At 44.6% G+C, this 24,669-nt stretch overlaps 1 protein-coding gene across 3 annotated transcripts in view; it reads right to left on the reverse strand.

Moving 5' to 3' along the window:
* The window catches only part of abca7 (ATP-binding cassette, sub-family A (ABC1), member 7), a 45,405-nt gene that overhangs the window by 4,047 nt on the left and 16,689 nt on the right, over positions 1 to 24,669 (reverse strand). For 2 of the 3 annotated variants that reach the window (XM_041890396.2, XM_041890398.2), the window contains exons 18-48: positions 21,792 to 21,905; positions 21,519 to 21,690; positions 20,842 to 20,973; positions 20,047 to 20,186; positions 19,660 to 19,797; positions 19,262 to 19,482; positions 18,829 to 18,886; positions 16,754 to 16,956; positions 14,030 to 14,168; positions 13,875 to 13,898; positions 13,540 to 13,685; positions 13,296 to 13,420; positions 12,725 to 12,817; positions 12,088 to 12,280; positions 11,573 to 11,667; positions 11,421 to 11,459; positions 11,143 to 11,248; positions 10,974 to 11,048; positions 10,704 to 10,873; positions 10,195 to 10,372; positions 9,508 to 9,623; positions 9,064 to 9,208; positions 8,682 to 8,805; positions 5,559 to 5,688; positions 4,917 to 5,040; positions 4,731 to 4,793; positions 4,484 to 4,590; positions 4,073 to 4,214; positions 3,833 to 3,967; positions 3,620 to 3,723; positions 3,393 to 3,485 (exon numbers count right to left, since the gene is read on the reverse strand). In XM_041890396.2, the coding sequence (XP_041746330.2) occupies positions 3,393 to 3,485; positions 3,620 to 3,723; positions 3,833 to 3,967; positions 4,073 to 4,214; positions 4,484 to 4,590; positions 4,731 to 4,793; positions 4,917 to 5,040; positions 5,559 to 5,688; positions 8,682 to 8,805; positions 9,064 to 9,208; positions 9,508 to 9,623; positions 10,195 to 10,372; positions 10,704 to 10,873; positions 10,974 to 11,048; positions 11,143 to 11,248; positions 11,421 to 11,459; positions 11,573 to 11,667; positions 12,088 to 12,280; positions 12,725 to 12,817; positions 13,296 to 13,420; positions 13,540 to 13,685; positions 13,875 to 13,898; positions 14,030 to 14,168; positions 16,754 to 16,956; positions 18,829 to 18,886; positions 19,262 to 19,482; positions 19,660 to 19,797; positions 20,047 to 20,186; positions 20,842 to 20,973; positions 21,519 to 21,690; positions 21,792 to 21,905 (3,844 nt within the window). The remainder of the gene's footprint in view (positions 1 to 3,392; positions 3,486 to 3,619; positions 3,724 to 3,832; positions 3,968 to 4,072; positions 4,215 to 4,483; positions 4,591 to 4,730; positions 4,794 to 4,916; positions 5,041 to 5,558; positions 5,689 to 8,681; positions 8,806 to 9,063; positions 9,209 to 9,507; positions 9,624 to 10,194; positions 10,373 to 10,703; positions 10,874 to 10,973; positions 11,049 to 11,142; positions 11,249 to 11,420; positions 11,460 to 11,572; positions 11,668 to 12,087; positions 12,281 to 12,724; positions 12,818 to 13,295; positions 13,421 to 13,539; positions 13,686 to 13,874; positions 13,899 to 14,029; positions 14,169 to 16,753; positions 16,957 to 18,828; positions 18,887 to 19,261; positions 19,483 to 19,659; positions 19,798 to 20,046; positions 20,187 to 20,841; positions 20,974 to 21,518; positions 21,691 to 21,791; positions 21,906 to 24,669) is intronic. The other variant, XM_041890397.2, reaches the window with a different exon arrangement.

The raw sequence follows: 24,669 nt of genomic DNA on the forward strand, positions 1-24,669 counted from the left end.
ACTGTATTCTATAATATCCATGCCGCTCTGTCATTGCTTGTCCATTTATGTATATATTCTTAAATTCCATTCCTTACTTAGATTTGTGTGTATTGGGGAAAAAAGTATATGATCCCCTGCTGATTTTGTACGTTTGCCCACTGACAAAGACATGATCAGTCTATAATTTTAATGGTAGGTTTATTTGAACAGTGAGAGACAGAATAACAACAACAAAATCCAGAAAAACGCATGTCAAAAATGTTATAAATTGATTTGCATTTTAATGAGGGAAATAAGTATTTGACCCCTCTGCAAAACATGACTTAGTACTTGGTGGAAAAACCCTTGTTGGCAATCACAGAGGTCAGACGTTTCTTGTAGTTGGCCACCAGGTTTGCACACATCTCAGGAGGGATTTTGTTCCACTCCTCTTTGCAGATCTTCTCCAAGTCATTAAGGTTTCGAGGCTGACGTTTGGCAACTCGAACCTTCAGCTCCCTCCACAGATTTTCTATGGGATTAAGGTCTGGAGACTGGCTAGGCCACTCCAGGACCTTAATGTGCTTCTTCTTGAGCCACTCCTTTGTTGCCTTGGCCGTGTGTTTTGGGTCATTGTCATGCTGGAATACCCATCTACGACCCATTTTCAATGCCCTGGCTGAGGGAAGGAGGTTCTCACCCAAGATTTGACGGTACATGGCCCCGTCCATCGTCCCTTTGATGCGGTGAAGTTGTCCTGTCCCCTTAGCAGAAAAACACCCCAAAGCATAATGTTTCCACCTCCATGTTTGACGGTGGGGATGGTGTTCTTGGGGTCATAGGCAGCATTCCTCCTCCTCCAAACACGGCGAGTTGAGTTGATGCCAAAGAGCTCCATTTTGGTCTCATCTGACCACAACACTTTCACCCAGTTCTCCTCTGAATCATTCAGATGTTCATTGGCAAACTTCAGACGGGCATGTATATGTGCTTTCTTGAGCAGGGGGACCTTGCAGGCGCTGCAGGATTTCAGTCCTTCACGGCGTAGTGTGTTACCAATTGTTTTCTTGGTGACTATGGTCCCAGCTGCCTTGAGATCATTGACAAGATCCTCCTGTGTAGTTCTGGGCTGATTCCTCACCGTTCTCATGATCATTGCAACTCCACGAGGTGAGATCTTGCATGGAGCCCCAGGCCGAGGGAGATTGACAGTTATTTTGTGTTTCTTCCATTTGTGAATAATCGCACCTGTTGTCACCTTCTCACCAAGCTGCTTGGCGATGGTCTTGTAGCCCATTCCAGCCTTGTGTAGGTCTACAATCTTGTCCCTGACATCCTTGGAGAGCTCTTTGGTATTGGCCATGGTGGAGAGTTTGGAATCTGATTGATTGATTGCTTCTGTGGACAGGTGTCTTTTATACAGGTAACAAGCTGAGATTAGGAGCACTCCCTTTAAGAGTGTGCTCCTAATCTCAGCTCGTTATCTGTATAAAAGACACCTGGGAGCCAGAAATCTTTCTGATTGAGAGGGGGTCAAATACTTATTTCCCTCATTAAAATGCAAATCAATTTATAACATTTTTGACATGCGTTTTTCTGAATTTTGTTGTTGTTATTCTGTCTCTCACTGTTCAAATAAACCTACCATTAAAATTATAGACTGATCATTTCTTTGTCAGTGGGCAAATGTACAAAATCAGCAGGGGATCAAATACTTTTTTCCCTCACTGTATGTTGTGAAATTGTTCGATGTTACTTGTTAGATATTACTGCACTGTCGGAGCTAGAATCACAAGCATTTCTCTACACCCGCAATAACATCTGCTAAACACGTGTATGTGACAAATAAAATGTGATTTGATAAAGGGTTATGTCTGTATCATAATGACATTGGTGAGTGAAGGCCTATAAAGCACAGTATCACTGAGTTCAGGCCCATTTGAAGTGTGATATCTACACATTGACAGTGATCGTGCCATGTACAGTGGGGAAAAAAAGTATTTAGTCAGCCACCAATTGTGCAAGTTCTCCCACTTAAAAAGATGAGAGAGGCCTGTAATTTTCATCATAGGTACACGTCAACTATGACAGACAAAATGAGAAAAAAAATCCAGAAAATCACATTGTAGGATTTTTAATGAATTTATTTGCAAATTATGGTGGAAAATAAGTATTTGGTCAATAACAAAAGTTTCTCAATACTTTGTTATATACCCTTTGTTGGCAATGACACAGGTCAAACGTTTTCTGTAAGTCTTCACAAGGTTTTCACACACTGTTGCTGGTATTTTGGCCCATTCCTGCAGATGCAGATCTCCTCTAGAACAGTGATGTTTTGGGGCTGTCGCTGGGCAACACGGACTTTCAACTCCCTCCAAAGATTTTCTATGGGGTTGAGATCTGGAGACTGGCTAGGCCATTCCAGGACCTTGAAATGCTTCTTACGAAGCCACTCCTTCGTTGCCCGGGCGGTGTGTTTGGGATCATTGTCATGCTGAAAGACACGACGAGTTGAGTTTTTACCAAAAAGTTATATTTTGGTTTCATCTGACCATATGACATTCTCCCAATCCTCTTCTGGATCATCCAAATGCACTCTAGCAAACTTCAGACGGGCCTGGACATGTACTGGCTTAAGCAGGGGGACACGTCTGGCACTGCAGGATTTGAGTCCCTGGCGGCGTAGTGTGTTACTGATGGTAGGCTTTGTTACTTTGGTCCCAGCTCTCTGCAGGTCATTCACTAGGTCCCCCCGTGTGGTTCTGGGATTTTTGCTCACCGTTCTTGTGATCATTTTGACCCCACGGGGTGAGATCTTGCGTGGAGCCCCAGATCGAGGGAGATTATCAGTGGTCTTGTATGTCTTCCATTTCCTAATAATTGCTCCCACAGTTGATTTCTTCAAACCAAGCTGCTTACCTATTGCAGATTCAGTCTTCCCAGCCTGATGCAGGTCTACAATTTTGTTTCTGGTGTCCTTTGACAGCTCTTTGGTCTTGGCCATAGTGGAGTTTGGAGTGTGACTGTTTGAGGTTGTGGACAGGTGTCTTTTATACTGATAACAAGTTCAAACAGGTGCCATTAATACAGGTAACGAGTGGAGGACAGAGGAGCCACTTAAAGAAGAAGTTACAGGTCTGTGAGAGCCAGAAATCTTGCTTGTTTGTAGGTGACCAAATACTTATTTTCCACCATAATTTGCAAATAAATTCATTAAAAATCCTACAATGTGATTTTCTGGAAAAAATTTTCTCAATTTGTCTGTCATAGTTGACGTGTACCTATGATGAAAATTACAGGCCTCTCTCATCTTTTTAAGTGGGAGAACTTGCACAATTGGTGGCTGACTAAATACTTTTTTCCCCCACTGTATGTTACACTAAGATCCCTTATAAAGACATGATATTAGTCAAATAGCAGCAAACATGTACCTGTTCTTAAGGTGCTGAACGGAGCCCAGACACTGGAACCTTCCGTTCACCATGATGGCCATTCGAGTGCAGAGAGCTTCGCATTCCTCCATACTGCTCACACACATACAGCAAAACACCCCATTATAAGCCAATGTTCATACCGTACAAGTGTTAAGACATCAATAGAATAGACAACGTTCGAGGCCAGGGGAGGGTGTGCTGTTGGCATGAATAGCGTCACCTACCTGTGGGAGGTGAGAACAACGGCCCTTCCTTCCTTGATGACGCTCAGGATGCAGTTCCACAGGAATCTCTTGGCCTTGGGATCCATGCCAGTGGTGGGCTCATCCTATAAACAACAGGAGTGCAGACGTAACTGTAGGTTAGAGGAGATAGGAGAAAAGGAAAGCATCAACTGTTATATTAGAAATCCACTCATTCCTTTCTCTCATACCTACCAGGAATATAACAGGAGGAGCTCCGATCAGGGAGATGGCAGTGGAGAGTTTGCGTTTGTTGCCTCCGCTGTAGCCTCCGGCCTCTCGCTCTGCGTACTGGGTCAGCCCCAGCTTCTTCACTCCCCATTGAGCCACCTTGGAGGGACACAAGTTACATTTTCCCGGACATTTTCTGAGACAAATGATATGAGTGAATTGCTAGGTAATGTGTGTGTTTTTGTGTGCGTGTGTGTTAAGTACCTTGGCCACAGACTCCTCTGGCACCCCTCGGAGCCTGGCGTAGAATTCCAGGTGCTCCCTGCCAGTCAGCAGGTCGCAGATGGCATCAAACTGGGGGCAGTAGCCCATCAGCTGGTGGACCCGCTCCATCTCAGTCAGCACACTACATATCACAGAGTACAGGCATAATGAAGGGTTAGTGCGGTAGGAATTATCATTATGGATACAATGAATGTGAGAACAGCATTTCTAGACTCAGTATTTCACTTTCACTGCCTCTATTATGTCATTGAAAGTAATTTATTTACTTTTATTTTCACAGCTACTAAGCATATGAATAATGTCATAAAACAGCAGGAAGGAAAGGCGCAAACATGTTTGGTATATCTAAGGAGTAAATGGTGACCGCCTAATCAAACTGGTCTTACTTACCTGTGATGACTGAGAAATGCTTCTCCATAGGTGATCGCTGTGTCTCCAGTCAGCATGCGAAACGTGGAGGTCTTCCCAGCCCCGTTTACCCCCAGCAGCCCAAAGCACTGACAGGGAGAGGCAGAGAAAACACAACACTCACACCTATCTAAAACATTCATAGTGTGCTACTCCAATGCCCTCGCTAAGTGCTCTAAAGAGTTAACAGTAGATTTGTGGCTGGCAGAAACACAGCTCTATTTCTCACCTCCCCACGAGGAATACCCAGACACAGACGATCCACTGCTGGCTTCTTGCCAGCTTTGTACACCTGCACAAACACAGGGTCATCCGTTTTAAACCCTTAGAGATTAAACCCCATGCATTTAAACCTAAAATATACAGTAGATGACCCAACTTTTTCATCTACAAGTCCAAAGTTTGTTTTACTTGCCTTACTCAGGTCCATCATGGTGAGTATATCGGCTTGGGCTTTCCCACTCTTCACCCTCTCTCTCTCCCTGGCGATGTCCTCGTCCTCTGGGCCAAGAGGGGGCAGCTCAGGCTCTGAGCAGGGCCTGGAAGAATAGACTTATGAGTAAGATAACCTGACGTGAACTGAGGCCATAAAAATAGAATTCGATTATATTTCTATGATTTCACTGATCTGACACTAAGGAGTAAGAGGAGCCATGGGTTTCACTGTAAAGATTTCACCTATAATGATAGTAATATGTAGTAGTATGAACAAATAAATAAATAAAAATGTATGCACTCACTAATTGTAAGTCGCTCTGGATAAGAGCGCCGGCTAAATGACTAAAATGTGAAATGTAATACTATAGTAATGTGTTTATGTAGCTTTTTTCACTAGGTCTTAAAGTGCTTTTACATTGTGTCGGAGTGGCTCAGTCCATATATACCTAATCACATTGTGATCAGTAATAATTTTGAGCAAAGAATTAGGAAAGATGCATTTGACAAGCACAGTACTTGAAAAGGGATCTATGAATGAGATTATATTTTACCAACTGAAATGCCAGGATGTGTTTTGACATCCATGCACAGTCCTTGCAGCAGATGTCACAGTACCTACCTGCAGTTGATGAAGAACTTGTACTGTAGCAGTATTGTGAAGAGAAAGAACACGACTCCCTCCACAGCCATGGCAAACAAGTTCTTCCCCACAAAGTCCCATTCCAGGGGGTCCAGGGTCTGCTTTGTGCCTGTGGACATGGGTACCCACATGGAAACAATGAATTGACCTCAAACCAGATGATGTTGTTGGCACTGATTTGATGTTGAATCTTTAGACAAGCGTATTATCATTAAGAACTCTTCTCTCAACAGAGGAAGCCACCGTCTACTAAGCTATATGGAATTATTTTAAGAAAGTCATAGCAAGGATCATTTAGCTATTGGATTTAGAATTTTAAGACACCTTGAGATATAAAAAAATGATTTGATGAAAATGTTGAATTTCCTTTAATTTGCTATTAGCCCATACAAACGCATTGAATTACAGATTCACTAATGGAACAACAGATAGTCCCCCAAAAAATTCTAAAGGAAGTTTGTTCTCAAGTGTATGTTTTATATCTGAGAGATATAAGAAAGATCAGCAAACATTTTTATCTTATTTTTTTATTTGATTTTTTACATCTATTTAACCCCTTATTTTTGGCACTAAACTGTCTCATATACTTCCATTCATTTTTTAAACTGGTACCGGGGGACCTTCAAACGAGTCTTGTGAGGCCTGTGGGCGTCTTAAAGCAAAACAGTCGTCCAGGTCCTGAGGCAGCAAAGCATCCCCAAACCATCACACCACCACCACCACCATGCATGACCTTTGGTATGATGTTCTTACTGTGGAATGCAGTGTTTGGTTTTCGCCAGGCATAATGGGACCCATCTCGTCCAAAAAGTTGACTCAAGTTTGCCAAAAAGCACCTGGATGATCATCAAGACTCTTGGAAGAACGTTCTATGGACAGATGATTCAAAAGTATAACTTTTTGGACGACATGTTTCCAGTAATGCCTGGCGAAAACCAAACTCTGCATTCCACAGTAAGAACATCATACCAAAGGTCAAGCATGGTGGTGGTGGTGTGATGGTTTGGGGATGCTTTGCTGCCTCAGGACCTGGACGACTTGCCTTAATAGAAGGAACCATGAATTCTGCTCTGTATCAGAGAATTCTACAGGAGAATGTCAGACCATCCATCTGTGAGCTGAAGCTGAAGCGCAGCTGGGTCATGCAGCAAGACAATGATCCAAAACACACAATGAAGTCTACATGAAAATTGCTAAAAAGCAACAAATTGGAAGTTTTGGAATGGCCTAGTCAAAGTCCAGACCTAATCCCAATTGAGATTAACGTCACTGAGTTAAAGCAGTTCTGCATGGAAGAGTGGGCCAAAATTCCTCCACAGCGACGTGAGAGACTGATCAACAACTACAGGAAGCATTTGGTTGGAGTCATTGCAGCTAAAGGTGGCACAACCAGTTATTGAGTGTAAGGGGGCAATTACTTTTTCACACAGGGGAATTGGGTGTTGCATAACTTTGTTTATGAAATAAATGAAATAAATATGTAATTGTTGTGTTATTTGTCCACTTATGTTCCCTTTATCTAATATTAGGTTTTGGTTGAAGATCTGATAACATTCAGTATCACAAATATGCAAAAGTTGAGAAAATTAGAAAGGGGGCAAATATTTTTTCATAGCACTGTATATTGCCATGGCTGAATTTCTGTTGTTCAATGCTTCCCATGGCTCCCCCTTCTGGCTATTTGGAAAAAATTCATAGTGCAGTTTCAACATTTATATGGCAAGGTAAACGATCTCGGAAAGAGGGAAAGACATAGGAGACTATCCGTACCAAACTTTTAATTGTATTTCTAGGCACTGGCATTTTGCCTCATCCTAAATTGGTTTAGACATGATTCTTCTGCCCCCTGGCTGAGTATAGAGAGAAATATGGTGTCTCCTATTGCCCTGGAAGAGGTGGCCTTCACAGATATATCCCTTAAACAATGTAAACTACGCTTTGGTACTATTATTGCGCCCACAATTTATATTTGGCGCAAAATTGAAAAACAATGTAACTTGGAATCAAAATGGCATGCCCCGAGTGGCGCAGCGGTCTAAGGCACTGCATCTCAGTGCTTGAGGCGTCACTACAGACCCCCTGGTTCGATTCCAGGCTGTATCACAACCGGCCGTGATTGGGAGTCCCATAGGGCGGCGCACAATTGTCCCAGCGTCGTCCGGGTTTGGCCGGTGTAGGCCGTCATTGTAAATAAGAATTTGTTCTTAACTGACGTACCTAGTTAAATAAAGGTAAAAAATAAAATAAAAAATGCCCATACTCCAAAATGTCACAATAATGCCTTGCGATCTGGAGGGCGGCCTTTTGCATCCACCCCAATGGTCCAAATGTGGAATCTAATCCGTACCCTTGCCGATATCATGGACAGTAATGGTTTGAGAACATTCCAAGATTTGAAAGACACATACACATTACCAGGAAACTCATTTTTTCTATATTTACAACTTAGGTCAACTATGCTAAGTTGACCACCTAAATTATCCCGAAAGGACTGATCTCTATAATATATGAACAACTTTTGGAACGCTCATATTCTGAGATAGCCATTAAAAAGTATGGTCCACAGATCTAATTGAATCTGAATAACCCTTGAACTGGAACAGAATATGGAAAAATATGACCTTGGCATCCCGTAATCCAAACCATCAATTTATACATTTTAAGTTTGTTCACAGACTATTTAACACCAAGGAAACATTTTACGATGAAATTGGCCCCAACTCCCAAGTGTTCACTGTGTCCCCTAAATCAGGTAGGCACATTGCTTCATATGATGTGGGAGTGCCCTGCAGTTAAATGCTTCTGGGGCAAAGTTACAAAATTCATTTAGAAGTGCATGAATTGAAATATTCAATGCTTTGCATCTATTATGTTACTTAACGATGATAGCCCCTTGAATCTCTCAATCAATCAGAGAAGATTACTGCTGACAGGCAGCACTGCTGCGAAAGAAGGCGGGGTGGGAGGCATGGCTTCCGGGTGGGGATGGAGGATGTGGGCGTGTGGATGGGGACAGTTTTTTTGTACCTGTAAACCCCCCTCGGGAAAAAAATACTAAACTAAATAAAAAGTTGGTAAAAAAAAAAAAGAGTATTATTATACCCAGTCTCTGGAAAGCGTCCGACATAGCCTGGTTCTTAGCCATGTCGATGAGGCCTCGGCCCAGACAGAAGTGGGGGAAGATCAGGAAGACTTTCTTTAGGATCTTGTTGATATCGTTCAAGTGCTGAAAAGCAGACAGACAAGTTCATGTCTGAATACCATAGTAAAAGAACATTCACATCTGATTTGTTAACACTGGCAAACATTTTGCAATTGTAGTGGTGCAAGCAAGTTGAAAAAAACATTTAAAGAAGTACACTGTTGTACCATGTAACCAGACAGCCTCAGCTGAACTAGTGTTGGGTGTAAATCTAAATATCAGCTGTGCCCTGAGACTAATCAGTAACCCCGATTTAATATCATAATCAACTCCATGACCCACCTGATCTACGAACAGCTCCAAGACAAAGGTGGCGATGCTGCCGTTGATCCCGATAAAGAGGTTGATTGAGGTGAGGACAACATAGGCAGTGCTGGGGACACTGAACAGGAAGGAGGCTGGATACATGAGAGGAGTGATAGACCAGCTGAAATGGAGGAAAGAGAAATTCTAATCAGTAACAAGGAATTTGTTTTGTAATGCACCATGAACTTTGCTAAGAACAACTCTGTGTAACATTCTTTAAAGAAGGAGACCTCAGCTATAATGTTTTAAATTAAAAAAACATTGATATGACCACTCAAGCAAACATACTGTCGTATAGTTGTTTTAAAAGATAATTCATTATAATTTTTAATTACTAAATGTAATGTAATAAAGTGCACATACAACATAATTAGTTATGAGTGCAATGATAACAAAGCTACCAGTGTCCATGGCCCTTACCCATAAAGCAAGAGCAACAGGACCAGAGCAGGGAGGTTGGTTTCAGACACGTAGGACTGTTGCTGGAAGCAAATGAAGATGAGGACCACCATAGTGGCCGGGACTGTATAGTTCAGCTGGGAGAAAGTAGAAGGCCAGTTAAGTACAATTCAATAGAGATGAGACTTATCCCCAGGGCCCAGTTTTTCAAAAGTTATCCATCTGGATTTCGCCTTTCGGATAGGATTAAATGCATATAAATAAAATGAATAGAACAGGAGTCCCCATTCAAGTCAATGATTCATCCATTCTATTCATTCAATTTCTATACATTTAATCCTATCCGATAGGCAAAATCCAGATAGATAACTTTTGAAAAATTGGGCCCTGGAGTTACAGTACATGGCACTGAATTATAGAGACACAAGGATTGAAAGGATACTTTTTACTGTCAACATTATCAGGCTTCTGAAACGTAGACTATAAAAGTATTGCTGCACTGTTGGACCTAGAAACACAAGCATTTCGCTGTACCTGGGATAACATCTGAAAAATGTGTACACGACCAATAAAATTTGATTTGATACAAAGTTTATGTTTGAGCCAAAACTCAAGGTAACTAATGAATAAGACTCTGGAGTGTACCTTAAATATTAGTGCTAACAAAACGGGTATCAGTTAAGCCTATTAGGATGGTGGGCGACTAACCATGTCCCAGGTGAAGTTGGCCAGCCAGTAGAGAATGGGCCGGACTCCGCTGACAAACTGAAGGTGCTTGGCTTTGCTGACCCTCTCCTCGATGAGAAACAGCACGAAGCTGGCCGGCACAAAGGACATGGAGAAGATCACACAGATGGACACCAGAACATCTACTGAGGTGGTCATCCTGAAAACAGAGAGGCAATGAGTATGGTAAGATAAAAGTAAGCACAATTTATTCTGTATTTTGATGGCAGAACTTGTTAGTGACTTTTAAGGCCAGTGTGGTATCATGTTTTCCTACCTATCACATTTTCATACTAACATTACTCAACCTGCTCTGTACATTAAAAGTATTGTGTAATAGTGCTTACAACAATAGTGCTTGCAAATTGGATAAAGCAACTCCAAAAAGAGGGATTTGATTAACTCAGACACACTAAGCTTAGGCTTAATCAACAATGGGTCTTATTGGTGTGAATTGAATAGGAAACTAGAGAGAAAGAGACTGAGCTTACATGGCAATTTCAGTGAGCTGTTCCTTGGTGAGGTTGAGGGGGTGGTTGTAGGCGGTTATGCCATGCTTCATTCGCTCTGGCCCTGGGGGCAGGCTGGCACGGAGCAGGCCATTGTTCATGACATTGACAAACGATGCCATGGCGTGCCAACCCTTGTTGTTATACCACACCTAGCAGGGGCGAGGTAGAGCTTAGGTAACAGTGAAACAACATGCATACACTCACCCACACACACAGGTGCTCACACGCACTCATCTTTTGACCTCTCACCTTAACATTGTTCTGACTATTCAGTCCACCCAGAAACTCTGGTAGGCGACCCAGGAGCTGATCCAATGAGCTATTCTGTGAGAAACAGAGAACCAGACATTAAAAGAGACAACACAGAAACTATGAGGAAACCTGACGTTGAGGGTGTAAAAAGATGTCTATCTCCTACCTGTGCCACTCTGTAACGTGACCGTATAGACATGACTGAGTCCTCCATTTGGTAGGCCTGTGGGACAGCCTGAGTGCCTCTGCCCCCCAGAGAGAAGCCCCCATATCTACAACAGAAACAGGGTCACATTTACATCAGAGTAGATGGACTGTAATGTATTAGGGCTGAGGGAATCTCTCTTGGACAGCATCTGACCAAATTATGCAAGATTTTTGTTCTGGGTTAACCGAGATTAGGGCTGTAGACAAGTGATGTCTATGATTTTACACTCCACTTACCTGAATTCATTGATCCACTTCTTAGTGGCTGAAGTTAGGCTGAAATCGTAAGAGTGTAAGGAGAAATGAATTTGTAAGGTGGAAAAACACAGATTTAATCACAGTAATACTTTCTAACAAATATAATAATCAAGTGGAGAGGTGTAAGAGACCTTTTCTTCATTATCTGAGGGTAAGTCTTGACCAGGTAGTCCGAGATATTGCGGCCGGTCATATTCTGCAGGATATCCCCTGTCAATCTCTGGCTCTGTGGAACATAGAAACAAGTTACAGTATTCACAACACAACAGTATGTGGACATTTAGCTTTAGACATTTATTTAGGCAGGTAGCTAAGTCATTGAGAACAAATTCTCATATTTTAATTAAAGTCTGTCACAGGAGATTAGTTGCAGTACCAGTATTTATGCAATGTTTAACCACTGAGAACAAAGTAACAGTATATAAAATAATAATAATATGCCATTTAGCAGACGCTTTTATCCAAAGCGACTTACAGTCATGCGTGCATACATTTTTTTTTTGTGTATGGGTGGTCCCGGGGATCGAACCCACTACCTTGGCGTTACAAGCGCTGTGCTCTACCAGCTGAGCTACAGAGAACCACATATAATGCAACATTTAACTATAGAGAAGAATAAAGTAACAGTGTATTATGCGGTATTGACCTGTGGAGGGGGGATGCCTCCGGCTCCTTCGGGGCAGTCTGGTAGCATCCTGCGGACCTCCTCAGAGCTGCACTCACAGTCAGGAGAGGGCTTGTCTGCAGTCCAGTTGCCTCTGTTGAAGAGCTGCCAGGTGGAGTAGAGAATCTGGGGCCTCATGAACATGCCTTCCTCCTCCTGCAAACATTGAGGATCCCTGCAGGGGACACATCCTAGCGTGAACATGCAAAATACACCACGACACCCAACCCAATCGAGGAAACATAGGCCCAACTTAAATATCTTATGTTCATGCTAATACGCACTTTCCCTCCAGAAGTGTCCTTTGGAAAAGTCAATAGCCCTAAGTCACAAGTCATGTTGGGAACCTAGTGAATGACAGGTCCATAATAGAATGAACCCTCTTTCTCATAAAAAACACACCTTTACGCACAAACGAACTGAGAATACATTGAGACAATAGAAAAAACCTTGTTGGTAATGCCGAGAATGAAGATAAAGTGGTTTACACTTTAAGATGGTAACACATATGTGTCTGCTTTCCTTTGTGGTTGCAACTGGACAGGCCAGGTAACACAGTATTGTGTTTTTACAGTACGTATTGCTTTAGTAGAGGAGAGTAGAGAGGAAAAGGCCTTACATGCTGTTTTCCATGCACTTGGTTCCAAATCCAGGCCGGTCGAGAAGGGCATCCAGCAGATTCTGAATGGCAGGATCCCCAGGGGCATCGTTGCTGGAAAGAGGACACCACACAGATAAGAGGTTCAATACAGACAAAGAAAAATAGGAAGACAAAGCAGAATCTGGCAGGTCGGACAGAAAAACAGCATGGGAACAACCGACTCCTTGAAGTTTCAGTCCAAACATTTATCAGAATGTTAATCTGATAATTGCCATTCAAGACTACAGATGTAGGATCTTAATCTGATCACCCTGTTGCAGGAGAACTTTCCTGCAATGCAGGAAACTTAAAACTTGTAGTATATTTAAAGTTTAAAAAGGCTTCTGAAGTTTGTCATTTCCACTTTGAAATTTCAGACTTGATTTTCCCTTACGAAAAATGTATTAACCCCTACAACAATATCCATTAATTATAATCCACATAATAATTCACATTTCCCGTTGCTGCAGGATTATTTTCCTGCTGTAGCAAACTGGCACATATTAAGATCCTACATCTGTACTTGAGATCAATAGGTGTAGGCCTTTACCTGAAGAAAGTGTACTGTTCGCCATACATCCAGGGCTGCAGCTGGAGCGAGGGGTACTTTCCGAACGGAGGGACGATGAGGCTGAAGAGCAAAGCAATCAACACAAACACAGCAGGCAGCACGATCTGAAACACAAGGCCATCGTGTCACAATAGCCTGTTACTGGTCTCTCTTCATTGCATCACCTGCTTGTATTTGATACGGTCCACTAATTGAGAATAAAGTCACGTTTATGAGTCTGCACCTGAGCGAAGAAGCCCCTGCGACTGCGGAGGGCGTACAGCCACCTCTTGATGAAGAGTGCACGCAGCTGCTGCCACGTCAAGCCCCACCCGGTCAGAGGGACTCCGCCATGGCCATCCCCGCTCAGCAGGTCTGTCTCCTGGGGCTCTGTGTGTTGGAAAGGCCCAAGCATGGTGGAGAGAAAGAAAGACATTGTTCATTGAGCCAAACGACTCTTATTCCAACTGCTGCAGTTATCCCTGTCACTAGTGTTAGGGTTAGGGGTAGAGAGCTGAGCTCCCGAAAATTCTGAAAAAGGGAAGTTAAAAGGCACACAAGGCCCACTACTGTAGGTACCTTGCTTGCGAAGCCGTTTCATTCCTGGCAGCAGTGCAGAGAAAGAGGGTCAGAAAGGAGGACAGAGGACTGACCATGTTAAATAAAAACACATACTAGGAAGAAGACGGTGTGTTTCTATGCGTGTGTGTTACTATGTTTTCCCTTGTGTTTACCTGGATCCTCAGATGGCTCTCCAGACAAGCCCTGTCCTTGACCCTGTCCTTGACCCTGCCCCTGGGGCGTGTCGGCTTGTCCCGGGCTCTCCTCTGGGTCCACGTCCACCCCCGTCTCCTCAGCCACTCTCAGAAAGATCTACAGGAACAGATGCATTTTTTTTTTACATCTTCTGCGTTGTGTGTTGGAATCAAGTAGATAAATGTCATGTTTCAATTAAGCAATAAGGCCCGAGGGGGTGTGGTATATGGCCAATATACCACGGCTAAGGGCTGTTCTTAAGCACGACACAACGCGGAGTGCCTGGACACAGCCCTTAGCCGTGGTATAATAGCCATATACCACAAACCCCTGAGATGCCTTATTGCTATTATAAACTGGTTACCAATGTAATTAGAGCAATACAAATAATGTTTTTGTCATACACGTGGTATACCACGGCTGTCAGCCAATCAGCATTCAGGGCTCGAACCACAGTTTATAATAACTAATCGAGAACTCAGAACTCTAACACAAAAAACGCAGAACTCTGGGGAGAGAAAGGATCTGCCAGGAGCCAACCTACTGACTTATCTTTTCTGGTAATCGTGGTAAGCCTAAGCACATTACCGTGACAGTAACTCCGCAAATATACTATTTCGGGTAAACCCTGCTTAATCTAGTTAAAGCTGGGTTTCAACCATCCACAAGAGGTTCAATGGACGCGTTTTAAATACAGGTCAGTTTAGTGCAGTCATGAATATATTTAGGACGAGCTTCATGTAACTTTGGCCTGTTACACGCTAGTGTCTTTGTAATATAGTGCTTCTGACGCAAAGCCTCTTTAAGCCCTAAATGTATTTGAGAGAGACTGTGTGTATGCCAATGTGTGTGTGTGTTATGTGTGTGCTAATGCCTGTGTGTGTGTGCATGTGTGCCTGTGTGTGTGTGTGTGTGTGTGTGTGTGTGTGTGTGTGTGTGTGTGTGTGTGTGTGTGTGTGTGTGCGTGTGCATGTGAGAGTAGCCCATTACGAGCCAGCATGCTGACCTCTTCGCCAGCATGGGTGTCTGTGTTCATGTCCATCCCTCCCCCTCCTGCTGTGCCTTTGTAGTGTGCGCCTGTGTGTTTGTGTTTATGTGTGTATATGTGTGTGTGAGTGTGTATACGGAAAGTATGTAGACCCCTTTACTTTTTCCAAATTGTTACGTTACAGCCTTATTCTAAAATTGATTAAATAAAAAAAAATCCTCATCAATTTACTTACAATACCCCATAATGACACAGCAAAAACTGGTTTAAAGATTTTGCAAATGTATATATATATATATATATTTTTTTAAATATCTCATTTACATTAGTATTCAGACCCTTTGCTATGAGACTCGAAATTGAGCTCAGGTGCATCCTGTTTCCATTGATCATCCTTGAGATGTTTCTACAACTTGATTGGAATCCACCTGTGGTAAATTCAAATGATTGGACATGATTTGGAAAAGCACACACCTGTCTATATAAGGTCCCACAGTTGACAGTGCATGTCAGAGCAAAAACCAAGCCATGAGGTCGAAGGAATTGTCCGTAGAGCTCCGAGACACGATTGTGTCGAGGCATAGATCTGGGGAAGGGTCCCAAAAAATTGAAGGTGCCATAGAACACAGTGGCCTCCATCATTCTTTAAATGGAAGAAGTGTGGAACCACCAAGATTCTCCCTAGAGCTGGCCGCCCGGCCAAACTGAGCAATCGGGGGAGAAGGGCCTTGGTCAAAGAGGTGACCAAGAACCCGATTGTCACTCTGACAGAGCTCCAGAGTTCCTCTGTGGAGATGGGAGAACCTTCCAGAAGGACAACCATGTCTGCAGCACTCCACCAATCAGGCCTTTATGTTAGAGTGGCCAGATGGATGCCACTCCTCAGTAAAAGGCACATGACAGCCCGCTTGGAGTTTGCCAAAAGGCACATAAAGAAACAAGATTCTCTGGTCTGATGAAACCAAGATTGAACTCCTTGGCCTGAATGCCAAGCGTTATGTCTGGACGAAACCTGGCACCATATCTACGGTGAAGAATGGTGGTGGCAGCATCATGCTGGGGGATGTTTTTCAGTGGCAGGGACTGGGAGACTAGTCAGGATCGAGGGAAAGATGAACGGAGCAAAGTACAGCGAGATCCTTGATGAAAACCTGCTCCAGAGCACTCAGGACCTCAGACTGGGGTGAAGGCTCACCTTCCAACAGTACAACAACCCTAAGCACACAGCCAAGACAATGAAGGAGTGGCTTCGAGACAAGTCTCAGAATGTCCTTGAGGGGTCCAGCCAGAGCCCGGACTTGAACGTGATCGAACATCTCTGGAGAGACCTGAAAATAGCTGTGCAGCGACGCTCCCCATCCAACCTGACAAAGCTTGAGAGGATCTGCAGAGAAGAATGGGAGAAACTCCCCAAATACAGGTGTGCCAAGCTTGTAGCATCATACCCAAGAAGACACAAGGCTGTAATCGCTGCCAAAGGTGCTTCAACAAAGTACTGAGTAAAGGGTCTGAATACTTGCAAAAATTTCAAAAAACCTGTTTTTGCTTTGTCATTATGGGGTATTGCGTGTAGATTGATGAGGGGGAAAAGAACAATTTAATCCATTTAGAATAAGGCTGTAACGTAACAAAATGTGGAAAAAGTAAAGGGATCTGAATACTTTCCGAATGCACTGTATGTGTATTTATACACACGTGTGTATCCTCTCCTCACCTCCTCCAGGGTGGTGTCAGACAGGCCGTAGCTGGTGATGCCCAGATCAGCTTGCCTCCTGTCAAGCTCGGTGAGGAAGATGGCCAGGCTGCTGTCCTCTACCGACTTCTGGGGCAGGTTGATGACCGCCTCACGCCCCACGTCCTCCACCAGCCGGGCCCCGGGGATGTGACGCTGCACCAGGGCCAACAGGGCGGCCAGATCTGTTGGGGGGAGTGAGCGAGAGGGAGAGGGAGAAAGAGGAGGTTTGAAACTTCACTGTCCAGAAACATGCCCTAACCCCCCACTAGATACAGTGGGGAAAAAAAGTATTTAGTCAGCCACCAATTGTGCAAGTTCTCCCACTTAAAAAGATGAGAGAGGCCTGTAATTTTCATCATAGGTACACGTCAACTATGACAGACAAAATGAGAAAAAAAATTCCAGAAAATCACATTGTAGGATTTTTTATGAATTTATTGGCATATGATGGTGGAAAATAAGTATTTGGTCAATAACAAAAGTTTCTCAATACTTTGTTATATACCCTTTGTTGGCAATGACACAGGTCAAACGTTTTCTGTAAGTCTTCACAAGGTTTTCACACACTGTTGCTGGTATTTTGGCCCATTCCTCCATGCAGATCTCCTCTAGAGCAGTGATGTTTTGGGGCTGTCGCTGGGCAACACAGACTTTCAACTCCCTCCAAAGATTTTCTATGGGGTTGAGATCTGGAGACTGGCTAGGCCACTCCAGGACCTTGAAATGCTTCTTACGAAGCCACTCCTTCGTTGCCCGGGCGGTGTGTTTGGGATCATTGTCATGCTGAAAGACCCAGCCATGTTTCATCTTCAATGCCCTTGCTGATGGAAGGAGGGTTTCACTCAAAATCTCACGATACATGGCCCCATTCATTCTTTCCTTTACACGGATCAGTCGTCCTGGTCCCTTTGCAGAAAAACAGCCCCAAAGCATGATGTTTCCAACCCCATGCTTCACAGTAGGTATGGTGTTCTTTGGATGCAACTCAGCATTCTTTGTCCTCCAAACATGACGAGTTGAGTTTTTACCAAAAAGTTATATTTTGGTTTCATCTGACCATATGACATTCTCCCAATCCTCTTCTGGATCATCCAAATGCACTTCAGACGGGCCTGGACATGTACTGGCTTAAGCAGGGGGACACGTCTTGCACTGCAGGATTTGAGTCCCTGGCGGCGTAGTGTGTTACTGATGGTAGGCTTTGTTACTTTGGTCCCAGCTCTCTGCAGGTCATTCACTAGGTCCCCCCGTGTGGTTCTGGGATTTTTGCTCACCGTTCTTGTGATCATTTTGACCCCACGGGGTGAGATCTTGCGTGGAGCCCCAGATCGAGGGAGATTATCAGTGGTCTTGTATGTCTTCCATTTCCTAATAATTGCTCCCACAGTTGATTTCTTCAAACCAAGCTGCTTACCTATTGCAGATTCAGTCTTCCCAGCCAGGTGCAGGTCTACAATTTTGTTTTTGGTGTCCTTTGACAGCTCTTTGGTCTTGGCCATTGTGGAGTTTGGAGTGTGACTGTTTGAGGTTGTGGACAGGTGTCTTTTATACTGATAACAAGTTCAAACAGGTGCCATTAATACAGGTAACGAGTGGAGGACAGAGGAGCCTCTTAAAGAAGAAGTTACAGGTCTGTGAGAGCCAGAAATCTTGCTTGTTTGTAGGTGACCAAATACTTATTTTCCACCATAATTTGCAAATAAATTCATTAAAAATCCTACAATGGGATTTTCTGGATTTTTTTTCCTCTATTTGTCTGTCATAGTTGACGTGTACCTATGATGAAAATTACAGGCCTCTCTCATCTTTTTAAGTGGGAGAACTTGCACAATTGGTGGCTGACTAAATACTTTTTTTCCCCACTGTACTTGAGTAGACCTATCTGATCCCCTCAGATCAGTCTGTAGGGGGGTAGAGGCTCGCCATTTGGTTAGCTATGGACGAACAGAACAGTCAAGCGAAATGGTTGTTTTTACAGGTGTCTTCAATAATGGCGAGAAGTCAACACACAGCTAGCAGAAAGTCACTAAGTGACTTTGGGTGGGAGACCCCACCTGAGCCGCTAACATCACTGCCCAATCCTGTGTCGTCACTCATGGAGGAGTCGCTGTCCTGAAATATAGAGGGAGAGACAATCAGCGAAGGGTTCATAGTTCAGTGATAAAAGTCATGACCTTTAGCATCCCACAGTATACACAGCCCTATCGCGATAGTCTACAATGACCTTCTCCTCTCCTCTCAGAAGTAAATGAGACAAGGAGAGACACTTTTGACTATTAAGATGCACTGGTAAAATGGTCTTCAGGGCCCATATTCACAAAGTTTCTCAGAGTTAGAGTGCTGATGTAGAATTAGTTAATTATGAGGACAGGGGGACCTGATCCTAGATCAGCAATCCTATTCTGAGACGCTTTGTGATTAAGGGCTCAGCACACAATGTATTCCTGCTGAAATTTAATTTGCAGGGGTATACAATCTCTCACTCACCTTTGTGGCAGGGGGCAGTTTGGTAGCGCTGGCACTACTGGGGGTTCGAGTATCCAGTCCCTCCTTCTTGACGACGGTGAGGTAGTAGCCCATCCCCAGCTTGGCCTTGAGGAAGAGAGGGGAGCCGCAGCAGCACAGCTTCCCCTGGGAGATGATGGCTATGCGGTCTCCGAGAAGGTCAGCCTCATCCATGTAGTGGGTGGAGAGGATGATGGTGCGATCTGATTGAGAGAGAAGAAGAAAAAGATAAAGTAGATTCAATTTCATTATATTGCACCTGAATTTACATGAAATGGTCAACTCCGCAACCAAGTTAGACCAGGGCTTTCTGGAAATCCTGGGAATTTTGGAAAAGTTTACGGAAAATGTTGCAACCCTAGACACAGTTCAGGGCTAACCTTTGCGGTACTTGAGCAGCAGGTCCCAAATGCCTCGACGGGAATAGGGGTCCACCCCAGCTGTGGGCTCATCCAGGACCACCACCTTAGAGCCCCCCACAAATGCTATGGCCACCGACAGCTTCCTCTGCATACCACCTGAGAGATAGAGACAGAGACAGGGGGCGAGAGAGAAAGAGAGAGGGACAGAGACGACAGAGAGACACAGAGGGACAGAGAGAGAAAGAAATACACACACACACACACACACACAGAGAGAACTTGAGTGTGGTATTGTATATGTAGTGGTTATTGAAGGATATGTTATTCTGTAAAGTATACAGCTGAAGGCCATATATGTAATGGATGTCGAATAGTAGAGGGAGGGAGGGAGGGAGGGAACCATACCAGACAGGTTCCTGGTCTGTTCGTGGCGTTTGTGCAGCAGGCCCACGTCCTCCAGGAGAGTGTCCAACTCCTTCCTCACCTCGTCGCCTGATAGGCCCTTCAGACGACCATAGAACCACACATGCTCCTCTACGGTCAGACTATACAAGAATAACAAGGTTAAAGTCAGAGGGCTGATTGAGTACCATCACACTGTTTTACATGTACAGTGGGTAAATGTTTTAAGATGGCGCCTGAGGGGCAAGAGATTAAGTGAATGGGGCCTTTCGTTATTTAGATTCCCTCTAGTGATTTTTCATCTTTGTCATATCAGTTATTTAAAGGTGCAATATGCAGAAATCGCTCCGCCATTTCCTGATAAGAAAATGTCTAATAGTTCGCCTAATTTCAGTTTATGTGACAAAACAAGCAATGTATAGTGTAGAGAATCATTGTACCATCTAAACCACTGTGAAATATATTTTCCCCCAAAAATTAATATTGTATTTTCAGCTGGTGTACAAAACTAAAAGTAAAAGACGCAAAAACGAAACGAAGCATAGAAATAGCGCACATAGAACAGATATACCGCTTCTTAGACTTGCTTTCAATGAGATTGACAGATCTATAACTCACATTTCTCACATATTGCAGCTTTAACATCACCAAGGAATTAATTAACTTAGGAAGATAGAAAACAAGCACTCCATAAATGGAGTCAACATGGTAGTAATCCTATGCACTACAATATAATGAAATACATGTATAGGATACATTACTTAATGACATGTATTCAAGAGTAGAGCAGGGGCTTACATGTCAAAAAGGACATTGTGCTGAGGACACACTCCCAGGGTCTTCCTGATGATGTCCATGTCAGTGCGGATGTCCATGCCCTTAATGTACACGGTCCCAGCCGTGGGGGGAAACAGACCCGTCAGGATAGACCTGTCAATTGAAATGAACTGTGTATTAAGCATTATAACCAGTGGAGGGTAAACGCATGTAAACGACATTTACCCACATTTTGCAGAAAATGCATCGAAAGCATAGAAATAATTACTTTACTCACCACAAACGGCAGAGTTTACCCACTTATTTTTTAACTACTACATCGCCAATTATAAGTTATAACCCTACATTAGAGCTTCATAGCACATTCATAAGCAATATATAACACTTACATAAGCACCACATCAACAAGTACAAGGGCCCGAGATTAGACCTGTCAATGGAAATGAACTGTGTATTTTATCATGATAACCCTAAATTAGAGGTTAATAGAACATTCATAAGCAATACATAACAAGTACAATGGCCCTCGATTAGCGCGACAATACGTAACACATCCATAAGCAATACAAAACACCTACTGTACATAAGCACCACATCACCATTAATTTCTATGTGTCTGTAATGTAGGTGCAGGTTGACATGGTGGTGTTGGCTGTTCTACTATATTGATTCAATGGTTCTTAAAGCACAGCCCTTACATGGTGGTTGTTTTGCCAGCACCGTTGTGCCCCAGGAAAGAGGTGATCTGGCCTTCGTAGAACTTGAGATTGAGGTGGTTGACCGCCAGCTTGGCGCCTTGCTTATAGATTTTGACCAGGTTGCGGATGGCCACACCCAGTATGAGGTGAGAGGGGTCGGCTTCGATTCGATCTGAGACAGGTACAGAGAGGGAGCCTCAATACCATAAAATGGTGTCTGTTTTTTACATCATATTTAGTGTGTGTGTGTGTGTGCGTGCATGTTTTTCTTACCTCCTCCCTGTCCTCTGGGAGCAGGAGGGATGGGTATGCCGGCCTCTAGAGGAATTCCTCCCCAATAGTTCAAACTGAACACGAAATTCCATGGCCTGGGCACCCCATATTCACCTGGACAAAAGATCCCAACAACGTGTGTTTAGTCATACCAGTATAAGTGTCACGACTTCCACCAAGTCTGCCTCCCCTCCTTGTTCGGGCAGGTTTCGGCGTTCGCCGTCACCGGCTTACTAGCTACTGCTGATCCATTTATCATCACTCCATTTGTCTTCAATCACACACACCTGGTCCTTATTCCCTCATTAGTCATTGTATAAGTTTTCCCTCTGCGTCCTTGTCTGTGTGGGTTTGTTTATTGTGGAGGTTAGTGAAGCTCGGTGGAGCCTGTGTATTTTGTATCGACGGGAGTATTTTCCCGTGTGCCTTGTATTTTCCAGTGCGCCTGTTTTGTGCCCTGGAGTGTGTTTGACGCATTTCTGTGTAAACCTGTATTTTGCGGATTAAAGCCTGTTATTCTGTGATTTACCCTCCTGCACCTGACTCCTTCAACATCACCTCATCACAGAATCACCCACCCGCTATGGAGTTAGCGGGAGAGACGCGCATGCCTGGAGTCGTGGAACGGGTCCAGGAGCATTCAACTATGCTAGCCAGCTTGGGTGAAGCGATGGATCGGGTTCTTCAGGTCGTCCAACGCCTGGAGAGGAGAGAGCCCGATCCGTCGAGACCAGCTGGCCAACCGGATCCCACCACCTACACCCCAGCACCCGGAGGGATCCAGATATCCCGACCACGGGAGTTCGACGGGACAGCGGCGCTGTGCCAAGGATTCCTTCTCCAACTGGAGCTCTACTTCTCCAGCATCCGGCCAGTCCCATCGGAGCGGGAGAAGGTGTCCGCTCTCGTCTCCTGCCTCTCGGGGAAAGCCCTGGAGTGGGCCAACGCGGTGTGGAACGAAGGAGGAGCCGCGTTGGAGAACTACGGGGAGTTCGCTCGCCTCTTCCGGGCGGTCTTCGATCACCCGCCCGAGGGTCGAGAGGCGGGCGAGCAGCTGGTCCACCTGAGGCAGGGGACGAGGACTGCGCAGGACTTCACATTGGAGTTTTGAACTCTGGCAGCTGGGTCCAGGTGGAATGAGCGGGCCCTGATCGACCATTTCCGGTGCCATCTGCGAGAGGACGTCCGACGGGAGCTAGCCTGCCGTGACACCATGTTGTCCTTCTCGCAACTGGTGGACATGACCATTTGTTTGGACAACCTGCTGGCAACCAGAGGACGTCCTGGAGGAGGTCTGCCCGGTACGATCCCGGCCGACTCGGATCCGAACCGATGGTGATGGGGGGAACCGCTAGCCAAGAGAGCGGAGGATGACAGCGCCAGTGTCACACTGGTGGCGCGAAGGGACATTTCACCACACGCTCTTCTGGGTTTGGAGGCGGCAGGCAGGGCACTCTCGCATCACCCCAGGTATCGAACACCCACACTCGTTCAGAGCCCTATGCTGCGCACTGTAAAATACACATCTCCTTTCCTGAGCACATGGTAGTTCCCCAGTGTAAGGCGCTAGTCGATTCAGGCGCAGCTGGGAACTTTATGGACAGGGCATTCGCACACCGTATAGGCATTCCATTGATTCCCCTATCCATTCCACGCCCCATCAGAGCACTTGATAGTCGACCATTAGGGTACGGGTTGGTTAAGGAAGTTACTTCACCAGTCACCATGATTACCCAGGAGACTCATTGTGAGCAGGTTACTTTTTCCATTATTGAGTCTCCTGCTTTCTCTGTGGTATTTGGTATCCCTTGGCTAGCACTCCACAACCCCACCTTCTCATGGCCGCAGAGGGTTCTCACGGGGTGGTCGCGAGAGTGTCAGGGCAGGTGTCTAGGTGTTTCCGTTGGTGCAACCACGGTGGAAAGTCCAGACAGTACCTACACCGAGCGCATTCCCCCTGAATACCTCGATCTGGCGCAAGCGTTCTCTAAAACGCAGGCGACTAAATTACCACCTCATCGGGCGGGGGATTGCGCGATAAACCTCCGGTTAGACGCTGTACCTCCCAGGAGTCATATATACCCCCTGTCACAGGCTGAAACAGTGGCTATGGAAACATATGTCACGAGTCCCTGCGCCAGGGGTAATATACAGTGGGGAGAACAAGTATTTGATACACTGCCGATTTTGCAGGTTTTCCTACTTACAAAGCATGTAGAGGTCTGTAATTTTTATCATAGGTACACTTCAACTGTGAGAGACGGAATCTAAAACAAAAATCCAGAAAATCACATTGTATGATTTTTAAGTAATTAATTTGCATTTTATTGCATGACATAAGTATTTGATACATCAGAAAAGCAGAACTTAATATTTGGTACAGAAACCTTTGTTTACAATTACAGAGATTATACGTTTCCTGTAGGTCTTGACCAGGTTTGCACACACTGCACCAGGGATTTTGGCCCACTCCTCCATACAGACCTTTTCCAGATCCTTCAGGTTTCGGGGCTGTTGCTGGGCAATACGGACTTTCAGCTCCCTACAAAGATTTTCTATTGGGTTCAGGTCTGGAGACTGGCTAGGCCACTCCAGGACCTTGAGATGCTTCTTACGGAGCCACTCCTTAGTTGCCCTGGCTGTGTGTTTCGGGTCATTGTCATGCTGGAAGACCCAGCCACGACCCATCTTCAATGCTCTTACTGAGGGAAGGAGGTTGTTGGCCAAGATATCGCGATACATGGCCCCATCCATCCTCCCCTCAATACGGTGCAGTCGTCCTGTCCCCTTTGCAGAAAAGCATCCCCAAAGAATGATGTTTCCACCTCCATGCTTCACGGTTGGGATGGTGTTCTTGGGGTTGTACTCATCCTTCTTC

Source organism: Coregonus clupeaformis, chromosome 11 (assembly GCF_020615455.1).
Source record: "Coregonus clupeaformis isolate EN_2021a chromosome 11, ASM2061545v1, whole genome shotgun sequence".
Lineage (NCBI taxonomy): Eukaryota > Metazoa > Chordata > Actinopteri > Salmoniformes > Salmonidae > Coregonus > Coregonus clupeaformis.